This window comes from Lithobates pipiens, unplaced genomic scaffold, assembly GCF_037356315.1.
Source record: "Lithobates pipiens isolate NorthernLeopardFrog02 unplaced genomic scaffold, aLitPip1_a1.2 Scaffold_24, whole genome shotgun sequence".
NCBI lineage: Eukaryota > Metazoa > Chordata > Amphibia > Anura > Ranidae > Lithobates > Lithobates pipiens.
Window position 1 is genome coordinate 14,757,949 of NW_027507786.1, and position 12,230 is coordinate 14,770,178.

At 46.0% G+C, this 12,230-nt stretch overlaps 1 protein-coding gene and 1 long non-coding RNA gene across 2 annotated transcripts in view; one reads left to right on the forward strand and one right to left on the reverse strand.

The window, feature by feature from the left end:
- Positions 1-12,230, forward strand: part of LOC143929543 (uncharacterized) — a 46,186-nt gene that overhangs the window by 15,574 nt on the left and 18,382 nt on the right. The gene's annotated exons all lie outside the window — the stretch shown is intronic.
- On the reverse strand, positions 10,666-11,667 carry LOC143929674 (vomeronasal type-2 receptor 26-like). The gene has a single exon (XM_077453617.1). The coding sequence runs from the start codon at positions 11,630-11,632 to the stop codon at positions 10,739-10,741; it is 894 nt and encodes a 297-aa protein (XP_077309743.1). The 5' UTR covers positions 11,633-11,667; the 3' UTR covers positions 10,666-10,738.

Sequence of the window (12,230 nt, forward strand, 5' to 3'; positions counted from 1 at the left end):
AGGGGAGGGTACCGAGGGAGGGGGATCATAGGTAAAAGCAAAATAACATATCAAATAAACTTCACTTTCTTCCACATGGAGTCACTGTGTAGTCCAGCTCCCATGACAAGACCCGAATACTGCAGCATTGCAGAAAACCCACATAATAAGAGGTGGTTGATACTGCCAATTTGGGTTGTGTATGGGGAGAAGAATAGGCTCTACACAGGGAGGCCATAAGCGGAACATTAGTGCTAGAAGTGAAAACAAAATAGGTATTAACACAAAAAGAAAATATGAAGAACAAGAAAGGGCTGGCCTACCATGAAGTATAGGTCAGGTTGCTGAAAATAGAAGGAGGATCAAGTGATAAGTCTCACAGTGTAGGTGGAACTGCAAGGCCGACCTAGGTGCATTTATAACCGAGGCGATGGTAGCAAAATAGGAGCCGGTTTAGCTGAGCATGGAACAGTGTTTGTCCAGGCCTGAGGACCTGAATATTTTTGGAGAGTCTTTGCGTTGAGACCTCGGTTGATTGGAGCTGCTCTGGAAGAGGGACTGAGGTGTGAACCTGATTGAAGAGATCATAGGAAGGCCTCCGCTTCAGATGGGTCATGGAAGGAGAGCTGGTCCCCATTGGGTGCTTTGAGCTGAAGGGTAGCTGGAAAGGCCAGGGCGAATTTGATTTGTTGCTGGAGCAGCTCTGTGCATGAAAAGCCTTCCTATTTTTGGATTCCTCTATGGAGTAGTCCGCGAAGACCAGGGTCTTAATTCCGTCAATCTGGAGGGATCTGGATTGCCAGAATCTTTGCAGAATGAAGGCTTTATCTGAATAGTTCAGATATTTGGCGGTAATCGGTTGGGGTGATTTGCGATCCGAGTTAAAGAGACCTATGTGATGAGCCCTTTCAGAGGTGCAGGGGACAGGAGGCCCAATGCTTCAGGGATACTGTCAGGGACTTGCCAGAATGGAACGGGGGTACACGCATGGTCATAATGAACAACAGCGCTTGTATACTTGTGTGCGCCAGCGAGAGCCTCAGGTGCGCATGTGTGCATGGCAGGTGCATGTGCGTGCACGCTAGTGCTGTTTGGCGCTAATGGGCTTTTAAAAGAACTGCAGCTGCACTTGTGTATTTTATAACCTGCGTTCGGTTTGCTGATCATCTGTACTGACCCGGCTCTGATTGACCTCCCTGCTATCTCCTATCCTGATCCCGGCTTTCCTGACCTTGCTTAAAGCTCCCAACCTCTGCCTTTTATATGACCCTGCTTTAGCCTGCTGTATTTACCTGCCTGATTACCTGCTTTGACCCGACTTGTCTGACCCCGCTGCTGCCTGTTGCCTAGCTCTGTGTGTTTGCTGTGTTACCCGGCTCATCTCATCCAGCTTCAGTTGCCACTGTCCCTGCATCTACCAGCTCATCAGGTCACTGACCTGCTACTGTCTCCGCTGTCTTCTGCAGTTCCATACACCCCTGGAGGACCATCACCCTGCTAAGGTGCCAGCTGCTACAACTTCCATAGGCATTCCTACCCCACTGTGCTCACGAGACCACTGTCCCCATTCCAGTGGCTCCTGAACCAGAGTTGTAAGAGAGATCTTCTCACGTACATGGTTGGAGTCTGAAGTGATGAGGTCGGCCTCCCTTGTATCTCAAACCCGGGTCCCACTTATGATGGGGGACAGAAGGACCCCAGGGAAAGGAGGAACATGAGTGCCTGCAGATGTAGCTCGGGAAACTTGCGGCAGATGATGCGACTTTGGAGATGCAGAAAGTCGCAGCAGGTCGCAGGAATGGAATTGTGGACACCCAGATGACAGCTTGGAGCCAAACAGGAGTCAGGAGCGTAGTCACAGGAATAGCCGGGTTCAGAAGCAGGCAGGCAGCCAGGTCCCAAACCATCAGGCAGGAGCAGGGTCAATCAGGAAGCCAAAGTCAGGAGCCAGTGGTTAGAGACAGGATCCAGAGCCAGGTCAGGACAAGCCAAGGGTTCAGCAACGGGTATCAGTCAGGTAATAGCAGGAATAACAAGGAACAGGACTGGAACAGCTGAAGATCGGTCAGCATCTGCTACAAGTCAGTGTGCCCCTTAAATAAGTCCACTGGCGCCAAGAGGAGCACAGATGCGCACATCGGCGCGCATTGGCACTCGCATTAGCGCGCACATTGGCGCTTGCATTGGCGTGCATTGGCATGCGCGTTTGTGTGCCTGCGATTGACACAGTTTCTTGTGTGTGTATGCGTGTGCGCAAATGCGCTCGGAACGCAACAGCAGTTCTCTTACATTGCCTCCTCCTTACGGTCAGCCTCCGGATGCCCCTCAGGGGCTACTTCTCTGGATCGCGTTAAAAAAATGCTCGTACCTTTTGTGGGGCGTGTACATCAGAGCCTGGTTCCCACAAATTGTCCTCGGGGGCCATAGCCTTTCCATTTAATAAGGAACTGGGTCTAGCCATTCGTAGTTCTACAATCAAGAACAGCTTCCACTTCAAATTCCTCGCTGCTTTCCACGAGCAAAGGAGGAGGGTTCTCCAGATCCCAATTGGAAAAAGGGTTGGGCACTGCTGTTTTCAATAAAGAAATATAAAAAACAGGGGGAATCTTTAGGTTCTTAGGTAAGATTAGTTCAAATGCCACAGAGTTGATCCTCCTCTTCACAGGAAAGGGCCCCAGGTACTTCGGACCGAGTTTCTTGGACAGGGACAACTCACCCATGTTCCCTGTGTGGCTCACGTCCTTAACCTGGTGGTGCAGCAGTTCTTGGGCAGGTACCCGGGCTTACAGGATGTCCTGAAGCAGGCCAGGAAAGTCTATGTGCATTTCCGCAGATCATATAATGCCAGTGCTCGGCTGGCTGAGCTCCAAAAGGAGTTGAACCTGCCCAAGAACCGCCTTATATGTGACATGCCCACCAGGTGGAACTCAACGTTGGCCATGCTGCAGCGGCTGCACACGCAGCAGAGGGCCATCAATGAGTACCTGTGTGACTACGGCACCAGGACAGGGTCAGGGTAGCTCGTTTTTTACTCACCATGCCAGTGGGGCATGATCAGGGATGCATGCACTGTCCTGTCACCGTTTGAGGAGGCCACAAGGATGGTGAGCAGTGACAGTGCATGCATCAGTGACACTGTACCTCTTGTCCACCTGTTGGAACATACGCTGCATGGAATAATGGACAGGGCACTTGAGGCAGAACAGAGGCAGGAAGATGAGGACTTCCTTGCCTCTCAAGGCCCCCTTTATCCAGACAGTGTTCCTGCTGTCCCACCCATCACACAGGAAAAGGAGGAGGAGGAGGAGGATTGTGTCAGCATGGAGGTGGAGCCTGACACTCAGCATCAGCAGCAGCAGCAGTCTTTTAGGGATGATTTACAGTCCCAAGAAACTCGTGGACTTGTACGTGGCTGGGAGGAGGTGGCTGCGGATCATGTTGTCCTTAGTGACCCAGAGGACTCCAGACCGAATGGCTCAGCTAACCTATGCTGCATGGCCTCCTTATCCTGCAAAGCCTGCGGAAGAATCCTTGTATTCTTCGGATCAAGGAGAGGGACCATTACTGGCTGGCCACTCTCCTTGATCCATGGTACAAGGGTAAGGTTGCAGACCTTATCTTGCCATCACAGAGGGAGCAGAGGATGAGACATCTCCGAGAGGCCTTGCAGAAAGGTCTGTGCAACGCGTTCCCAGAGACTAGGAGGTTCCAAACTCTGGGAGAGGTTGCAGTGGCGTGGCACCAGTGCAACCAGACCAATTTTTCAGCCCCGGTTTAACAGGGGCGTGTAATTACAATTTTTGATGCAATGCTTTGCAGTAGGGCTCATTCCTGCACTACAACTAGAGTATATGGTAGAGGTTGCAGTGTATAGGCCCAATTTTTCAGCCCCTGTTTAACAGGGGCATGTAATTACAATTCTTGATATAATATTTCACAGCAGGGCCCGTTCCTGCGCCCACTGAGAGTAACTGTGAGGACTTATAGTGTTGTGCCACCAGCACCACCACCACAACCACCAAAGGCCCAATTTTTCTACCACTGTTCAACAATAGCATGTAATTACAATTCTTGATATAATCGTTCACAGCAGGGTGATCCAGCACCCACCAAGAGTCACTTTGAGGGCTTACAGTGTTGTGGCAACACCAACACCTTTGGCCCCCATTTCTGCAGAGCATATAGGGCAGGCCCCTACTTTCAAACATCCAACTTACAAACGTCTCCTACTTGCAAACGGAAGGAGACAACAGAAAGTGCGATGAAAAAAGACGGGTGGCCAAAAAAATTATACAGGGGTGATAACCCTTCCCTATGTTTTCCAAAAAGCTTAAAAATATATTTTTTGACTGGAGCTACACTTTAAAAATGTACCAGTTCAAAATTACAAACAGATTCTACTTAACACAATAAACCCACACAGTCGCTGTCTTGTTTGCACCGCCTGTATACTGCTGTTCTGAGTATATAGGGCCTGGGGGCCCCACGCCTTTCCTTTTTTTTTATTTGGGTACGGGGTTCCTCTTAATATCCGTACAAGATCCAAAGGGGCTGGTAATGGGTGGGGGGGGGGGGGGGGGGGCTACCCATGCCATTTTTCTCAATGATTTTCATCCGTATTGCTGGAACCAGATATTACATTAAAACCGCAAGCAGTTTTAAATTAGTTTTTTTTCCATTAAATATAATTTTGTGCAGGCACTGTTCTAAACACGGGAAACACGTGGCACTTCACAGGCATACTATAGACACTCCCCAGGCATGGTATTTAAAAGAATATTTTACTTCTTTTTTTCACTTTAATCGTCATTAAAATCAGTGCTCCCGAAAAAACTGCCGTTTTTTAAAACATTTTAAGCATTGATCCATGTCTCCTGGGGAAGGAGCCTGGTCCCCAAACCCTTTTTAGGACAATATCTTTCATATTCGCCATTAAAATTAGCACTTTTTATTTCAAACGTTCGATTCCCATAGACTTCAATGGGGTTCTAAAGTTTGTGCAAATTTTCGGTCCGTTTGAAAGTTCTGGTACGAACCGAACCGGGGGGGTGTTCGGCTCATCCCTACTCACTACCTCTCGAATGAAAATGGAAGCAGTCTCTGCGGCAGAAGGGGTTCCTTGTAAAGGTACAAAGTGTGCCATCTTAGTTAGACGGTCAACCACAACAAATATGGTAGTAAAGTTCTCAGATGTTCTCAGATGGCCACAGTAAAAGTATAGTCCGTTATAAAGTCACCAAAGGCGTTCTGAATAAGACAGGGGTGGTCTGGAAAAACTTCTACGGGTTGGTTCAGGGCGCTCCTTGTTCCTGCGGGGGACCCTTGGCGTAGTAGAAACAGCAGTAATCACTCTTGGGGACGTAGGTGGCTTGGAAATAGCCTTCTCGGATTGTCTTTCACGAAACCGACGGCCAATACAAATGACAAGGTGGATCAGATCTTCCAGAGATGAGGGTACCCCTACATGGGCAAGTTCATCTTTTAAAGTGTCTGAAAGTCCAAGACGAATTTGATGGTTGAGAGCAGCTGTATTCCACTGAGTATCAGTACTCCAGAGCCGGAAGTCAGTTACATAGTCCTCTACGGCCTTGGACCTTGTCGGAGGTTGCCAAGAGTAGATTCAGCAGTCTGTTGAAGGAAGGGATCCGCATAGAGTTGGGACATGGCTGAGAAGAAGGAGTCAGAGGTTGACAGAGCAGGATCATGGTGCTCTCTGAGACGGTGGGCCCAGTGTGATGATGAATCCCACTTTAACTTCTTTGTATGAGAAAGTTTGGGATAGTAAAGAGAAATAAAGTTTGCAGGCATTTTGGAATGTATGGAAGTGTTTGCGATCCCCTGAAAAACGCTCAGGCAAGGGCACTCTGGGTTCAGGAGAAGGAATGTTTCCACTGAGCAGGCAAAAGTCTGTTTGTGCAAAAGAACTCACAAGAGCTGGGAAAGTAGAAGCAGGTGAGACGTCAGGTGGAGTTGGTAGATGATTCTCTCTCCGGCCCAGGTCCTTTTGGAGGGTCTGTACGGTTTAAGGCTAATGTAGATATTGATCGACAGATGTCCATAGCAGGTGAGGCCTCCCTTTCAGACTACATTTGCTGGCTGACCGATACTGTCATGTAGCTGGTCAGAGTCTGAAGTGACAAGGTGGGCCTTCCTTGTATCTCCAACCCGGGTCCTGCTGATGATGGGGACAGAAGGACCCTAGGGAAAGAAGGAACACGAGTGCCTGCAAATGTAGCTCGGGAAACTTGTGGAAGTTGATGCGACTTTGGAGATGCAGGAAGTCGCAGCAGGTCGCAGGAACGGAACTGCGGACACCCAGATGACAGCTTGGAGCCGGACAGGAGACAGGAGCATAGTCACAGGTATAGCCGGGTTCAGAAGCCGGCGGGCAGCAAGGTACCAAATCATCAGGCAGGAGCAGGGTCAATCAGGAAGCCGAAGTCAGGAGCCAGTAGTTAGAGATAGGATCCAGAGCCAGGTCAGGACAAGCCAAGGGTTCAGCAACCGGTATCAGTCAGGCAATAGCAGGAATAACAAGGAACAGGGCTGGAACAGCTGAAGATTGGTCAGCATCTGCTACAAGTCAGTGTGCCCCTTAAATAAGTCCACTGGCACCAAAAGGAGCGCGGATGTGCACCTATGGATTTTGTCCGAAACTGGTGTTGCATACACACGGTAGGACAAAGTTGTCTGAAAATCCGATCGTTCAGAACGTGATGATGTTCATTCGTTATGACGGGACTACGTTCAGGCTAGTAGCCAATAGCTTAGGTCTCGTAATTTGATCTGAGCATGCGTGGCACTTTGTCCGATTGGAATTCTCTACAAGCGATTGAACAAGGTCCGATCGGATCATATTGTCGGAAAATTTTATAGCCAAGCTCTCCAACTTTGTCCGTCGGATATTCTGACGGAAACAGTCCGATGGAGCCCACACACTGTCGGTTTATCAGACAACACGATCCGATCGGACATTTTCCATCAGATTTTCCGACTGTGTGTACAAGGGCTTACAGGTTTCCTCCTACAGGCTCTACTACAAGGCAACTAACAGATACGTCTCATGGAGAGGTCCGTGAGGCTGATGTTTGTAGGGATTCCGGGATGCCAATGAATCGCAAATTGCTCCTTTTGGACCTATTTTCTAAATCGTGCAATTTTTCCAAAATGTATTATTCGTTCTGTCTTTGGCCTGTTCCAAGGCCTGTACCTGGTAGAGTTACTCCTCTATGTTAGAGATGTGGTGTTCAGCTTCATTTAACCTAGTAGCATGTTCCCCCAGCTGGGCCTTAAGCTGCTGCATCCCTGCACTGACTGCCTTCTCCACAGAGTCAGCAATCATAGGATATAGGAGAGCCCCTATAGGCTTGGCCATTCTGTCAGTGATGGGGTCCCCAGTCTGTGGTGGAGGGGTAGCAGGCTGTGAGGAGGGGTTGAATCGCCACTTACCTCCATGTCAAGCACCACTTCTGAGGAGGGAACCGTGTAAGCCGGGGCCTCAATTTGTGTCAAGTCGGCTGTAGCGGCTGCGTACGAGTGGGTGCCAGACTTCTCCACAATCCGATCCATGGTGTGCCCGGGTATGCTTGGAGGGAGGCTACCGGTGTGAGGTGTGGGTTGTGCCGAATTTACAGGCTGATTTCGGAGTCAAGCTGTGGGAGCTGATGAGGAGGGCAGCTACTCCATGCGGCGCTGGAACCGCAAGATGATTATCGATATTAATAAGAACATTGGGTTTTCAATGAATATTATTTATACTGTATGTGTATATATATATATATATATATATATATATATATATATATATATATATATATATATATATATATATATATATATGTATATATAATATTTGATTTAGATGTTAAATAAAACTTATATCGTACAAGTTAAATGCTTACACACATTGTTCTTGCCCACTCCTCTGGAATGTCAACTCATAGAGACTGAGCAACTCCCCACCCTTGTGTGAGTACAATAAGTCTGTGGAACTATAAGACAAACCAACCTTTTTTAGGAAGGTGGGGCTGTTTTCACAGGTTTAATTTGTGGAGCAAAAGCTTTTGAACAAAGGGTTTTGGGAAGGAGACTGTCAGGGCTGGCTTAGCCCATCCTCCTCTGGGCTGGCCGCTCAGCTGTCGGCTAATTGCCAGCTCTCTTCTCTTTCCACAGTTATCAGCTGTTCCCGATGATGCTCGTCTGACCTGCCTATTTAAAGCCTTCCAGCTCCCTTTTCCTTTGCCTTCACGTTGGTCACATCTCAAGGAACCATCTCCTGCTGTTTGTTTCAAGACTGGCTTGCTGACAACCCTCCTGGCTTCTTATCCTGCTTGCAGTTGCTCTCATTGGATCCCTGACTTCTGGCCTGGCTGATTACCCGATCTGGTTAATAAACTTTAGACTGGCTGACTACCCGATCTGGCTGCTTGACTACGCTTTTTTCTATTTACCTTTTTATTTTTAAAAAGCATAGTCAAGCATAGCCAGAGTCCAGAAGCCAGATCGGGTAGTCAGCCAGTCCAAAGTTCATTAACTAGATCGGGTAATCAGCCAGTCCAGAAGTCAGGGATCCAAGGAGAGCAACTGCAAGCAGGATAAGAAGCCAAGAGGGATGTCAGCAAGCCAGTCTTGAAACAAACAGCAGGAGATGGTTCCTTGAGGTGTGACCAACGTGAAGGCAAAGGAAAAGTGGGCTGGAAGGCTTTAAATAGGCAGGTCAGACGAGCATAATCGGGAACAGCTGGTAACTGTGGAAAGAGAAGAGAGCCCAGCCCAGAGGAGGAAGGGCTAAGCCAGCCCTGTGAGAGACACACGGAAATATTGAAGGAAGCTGACACAGCCTCACACACGCACAAAGACTAACATATGATTCAATCTTCATCTTAAAAATAATGACATTATTGATGCTATTTTTACATTTTGATATTGTGCTTGTAATATTTTGCTACTTTATTATTAAATACATTTTTGAGTTTTTACTCGAGAACTGAATGGACTTTCTGGGAACTTTTCTCACAAATATAAATTATAGAATATTGATAATAATACCGAGATAACAATATTTTAACAGATTTATATTAGGAATTTTTCAAATTTTCTTCTAATTTACCCTTTTTTTTGTCAAAAGCGTACGAATCAATAATTTCAAATCGGTAGAATTAAAAACTTTCGGGGTTTTTTTTTTCGATTCCAATGTGGCAAGGTGAACAAACAAAAGAAAAATCTTCATCAAATGATTCCACTGACTCTTTAAATCACCTTTGGCTTAACTAAAACAGATTTTTTTTTTTAAATGGTACTCTAATAACACACCCAGTCTTTGATTTCAGCAATATGTGTACAGTTAGAATTCAACTAACGTTCGATGTAAAATTCAATTTGAATTTCAGACCGAATTTTGTTTTGTTATTCGGGAACATTTGATAAAAATAGTTTTTTTATTGTAATTCGGGTATTCGGTTATATCCCAATCTCCGAATAACAAAAATTAATCCGAATATTAATTTGGAATGAAACGAACCGCACATGTCTAATAAATGTAATTATTGTTGCAGCAGGTTCTATACACAATACAGATGTACCACTTTACAGGCAGACTAAAGGGTCCCACCAGGGACTATATCTAAAAGGAATTTTTCATTTTAATAGTTATTTCTCATTTTGATGGTTTCAATTCAAGCATTGGTAAATCACTGCTCATTTAAAAATCATCTTTTTTTTACAAACTTTTTCTTCATTGATACATGTCCCCCAGGGCAGTTCCTGGACCCCCATAACCATTGTTTGCCCAATTACTTGCATATAAGCTTTCAAAATGGGCGCTTGTTGATTTTCTCAGTTCAGGTCCCATAGACTTCAATGGAGTTTGTTATATGGCTCTGAACCTTAGCAATGTTTGAAAGTTCTGCTGCGTACCGAACAGGGGGCCGTTCGATCCATCTTTAAAAAAATTATTTTATGCTGTATTATTTCAGAGCTGCAATAATTTGTATCTTTCATATCTGTGTGGAGTTCAGACTTTAAGTTTTATGGCACTAGTACAGATGTTGCGTGTCTTATGGGCGCGTTTGTTTGTTTGTTTGTTTTTTGCTTTTTTCATGATTTGGAAACATTTATATCTTGATGATTGGATTCTTTAATATATTTTAAATATTTGATTGATTGACATAAATAATAATAATAATAACAAAAATATACATAACTGTCAAATTTTTTAAATCTGTAAAGGGATTGTAAAGTGAATTTTTTATTTTTTTTTAAAATAACAAACATGTTATACTTACCTCCACTGTGCAGCTCGTTTTGCACAGAGTGGCCCCGAACCTGCTCTTCTGGGGTCCCTCGGCGGCTGTCTCGGCTTCCTCCCGCAGGTGCTTCTCACGTTCATACGAGCTCCCTCGCATGGTGAGAAGCATCTGCGGGCGCGCTGCCGTGATACAGCCGGCGGCTACAGCCGCTCGCTGTATCACACGGCCCCGCCCCCCGGCACTCTGCGTCAGTGGATGTGATTGACAGCAGCGCGAGCCAATGGCTGCGCTGCTTTCCATCCATCCACTCCAGCCAATCAGCGGCCAGGCTGAACGGTGGAAAGGACGTCGGGGGACGAGCGCGGGACTTTCGAGGGGTGAGGTAAGTAAAACGGGGGGGGGGGGGGGGGGCTGGGGGCGCAGGCACTGTCAGATGTTTTTTCACCTTAATGCATAGAATGCATTAAGGTGAAAAAACATTTACCTTTAGAACCCCTTTAAATAAAGAAAGTTTATATATTTCTTTGACTGTGCAGATAGCCTTTAGTATTCAGCTCCGGCCTACGGAGAATTATAAAGCATTTTGTAAGAAATATACAGTATAAGAGACCATTATTGGAAATCAGTATGGCGAATATCTCCACAGCCACCGTGTATTTCCCTTTGGTGCTCAGATAGGCCGGGATCATGGCAATCCAGACACTGCAGAACACCAGCATGCTGAAGGTGATGTATTTGGCTTCATTAAAACTGTCCGGTAATGTCCTGGCAAAAAAAGCTATAATAAAACTAACAGCAGCCAGAATCCCCATATATCCCAGGACAGAGTAGAACCCAATAACTGACCCTTCATTACACTGAATGATGATCTTCTCCTGGTAGGAGTGTGTGTCCAATTCCTGGAAGGGAGGAGAAATGGACAACCAACTAACAGAGATTATAACTTGAACATTGGAACAAGCTAAGACTATACAGATGGGCAGTTTTACTCCGATCCATTTCTTCCACATGCTGTTGGGTTTGGTGGCTTTGAAGGCAATGCAAACCATAATAGTCTTGGCCAATACAGAAGATACGGCTATTGTAAAGAGAATTCCAAAAGAAACTTGGCGTAGCAAGCAGGTTACATCCACAGGACGACCCAGGAAGAGGAACACACAGAGGAAACCCAACATGATGGAGACCAGGAGGACAAAGCTGAGGCTCTTGTTATTGGCTTTCACAACTGGTGTGTCCTGGTGTAAAATAAAAATGACGAGTACTAGAAGAGTCTTCCCAAAACACAACAGTGAGACGACTATAAATACTAGTGAGAGCGTGTCATCAGAGAAGGAAAGAAATTCTGATTGTTTGGATATACAACGAGTTTTGTTCTCATTTGGCCATTCATGATCGGGGCATCTCATGCAGTTTTCACTATCTGGAAAACAAAATAAAATCAATGAACACTGTGATCACTTACCTTGTCTTGGTTTACTTATATGGGTGTAATCAGATATTAATATTTGTCAAATATCTAATAAACCATTTCTTTTCCAGGTTACAATCCTCTCTAAAGACAAAACATTAACCACTTGCTGTTTGAAATACATATGTAGCGCTAATATTTTTGCCTACTAATACTTTAACATGTAAACCTATGGACAGTGTTATAACTTAGTATTTGGCGCCATCTAGCGGCCAAAAACAGGAAATGGACTTGAATTACTTTTCTTTTTGACATACCTACCCAGAATGCCAGGTGACCTACCCATGATCACCCTGGACTGAACTGCATGCTGGGTAGGCTATAAAAGGACAGACGTAGCCATTTTCTAGCTCTTCTGGATGCACAGAGGAGGTCTCCAGAGAGCGTGGCCTACAGCCACTGCGGAGTGTAGCAAATACAGACTCTGTTATTCATCTGATTGCTGGAGAGACTGGCTGACTGGATTGGGAAGGATCCAGAGAGACCTGTCGGAGCCATCAGAGGGACCCAGTCCATCTTGCAGATTGGAGCGGTGT

Bases quoted from the DNA above. Each gene is read 5' to 3' on its own strand.
- LOC143929674 (XM_077453617.1), bottom strand. From the start codon at position 11,632: ATGAGATGCCCCGATCATGAATGGCCAAATGAGAACAAAACTCGTTGT.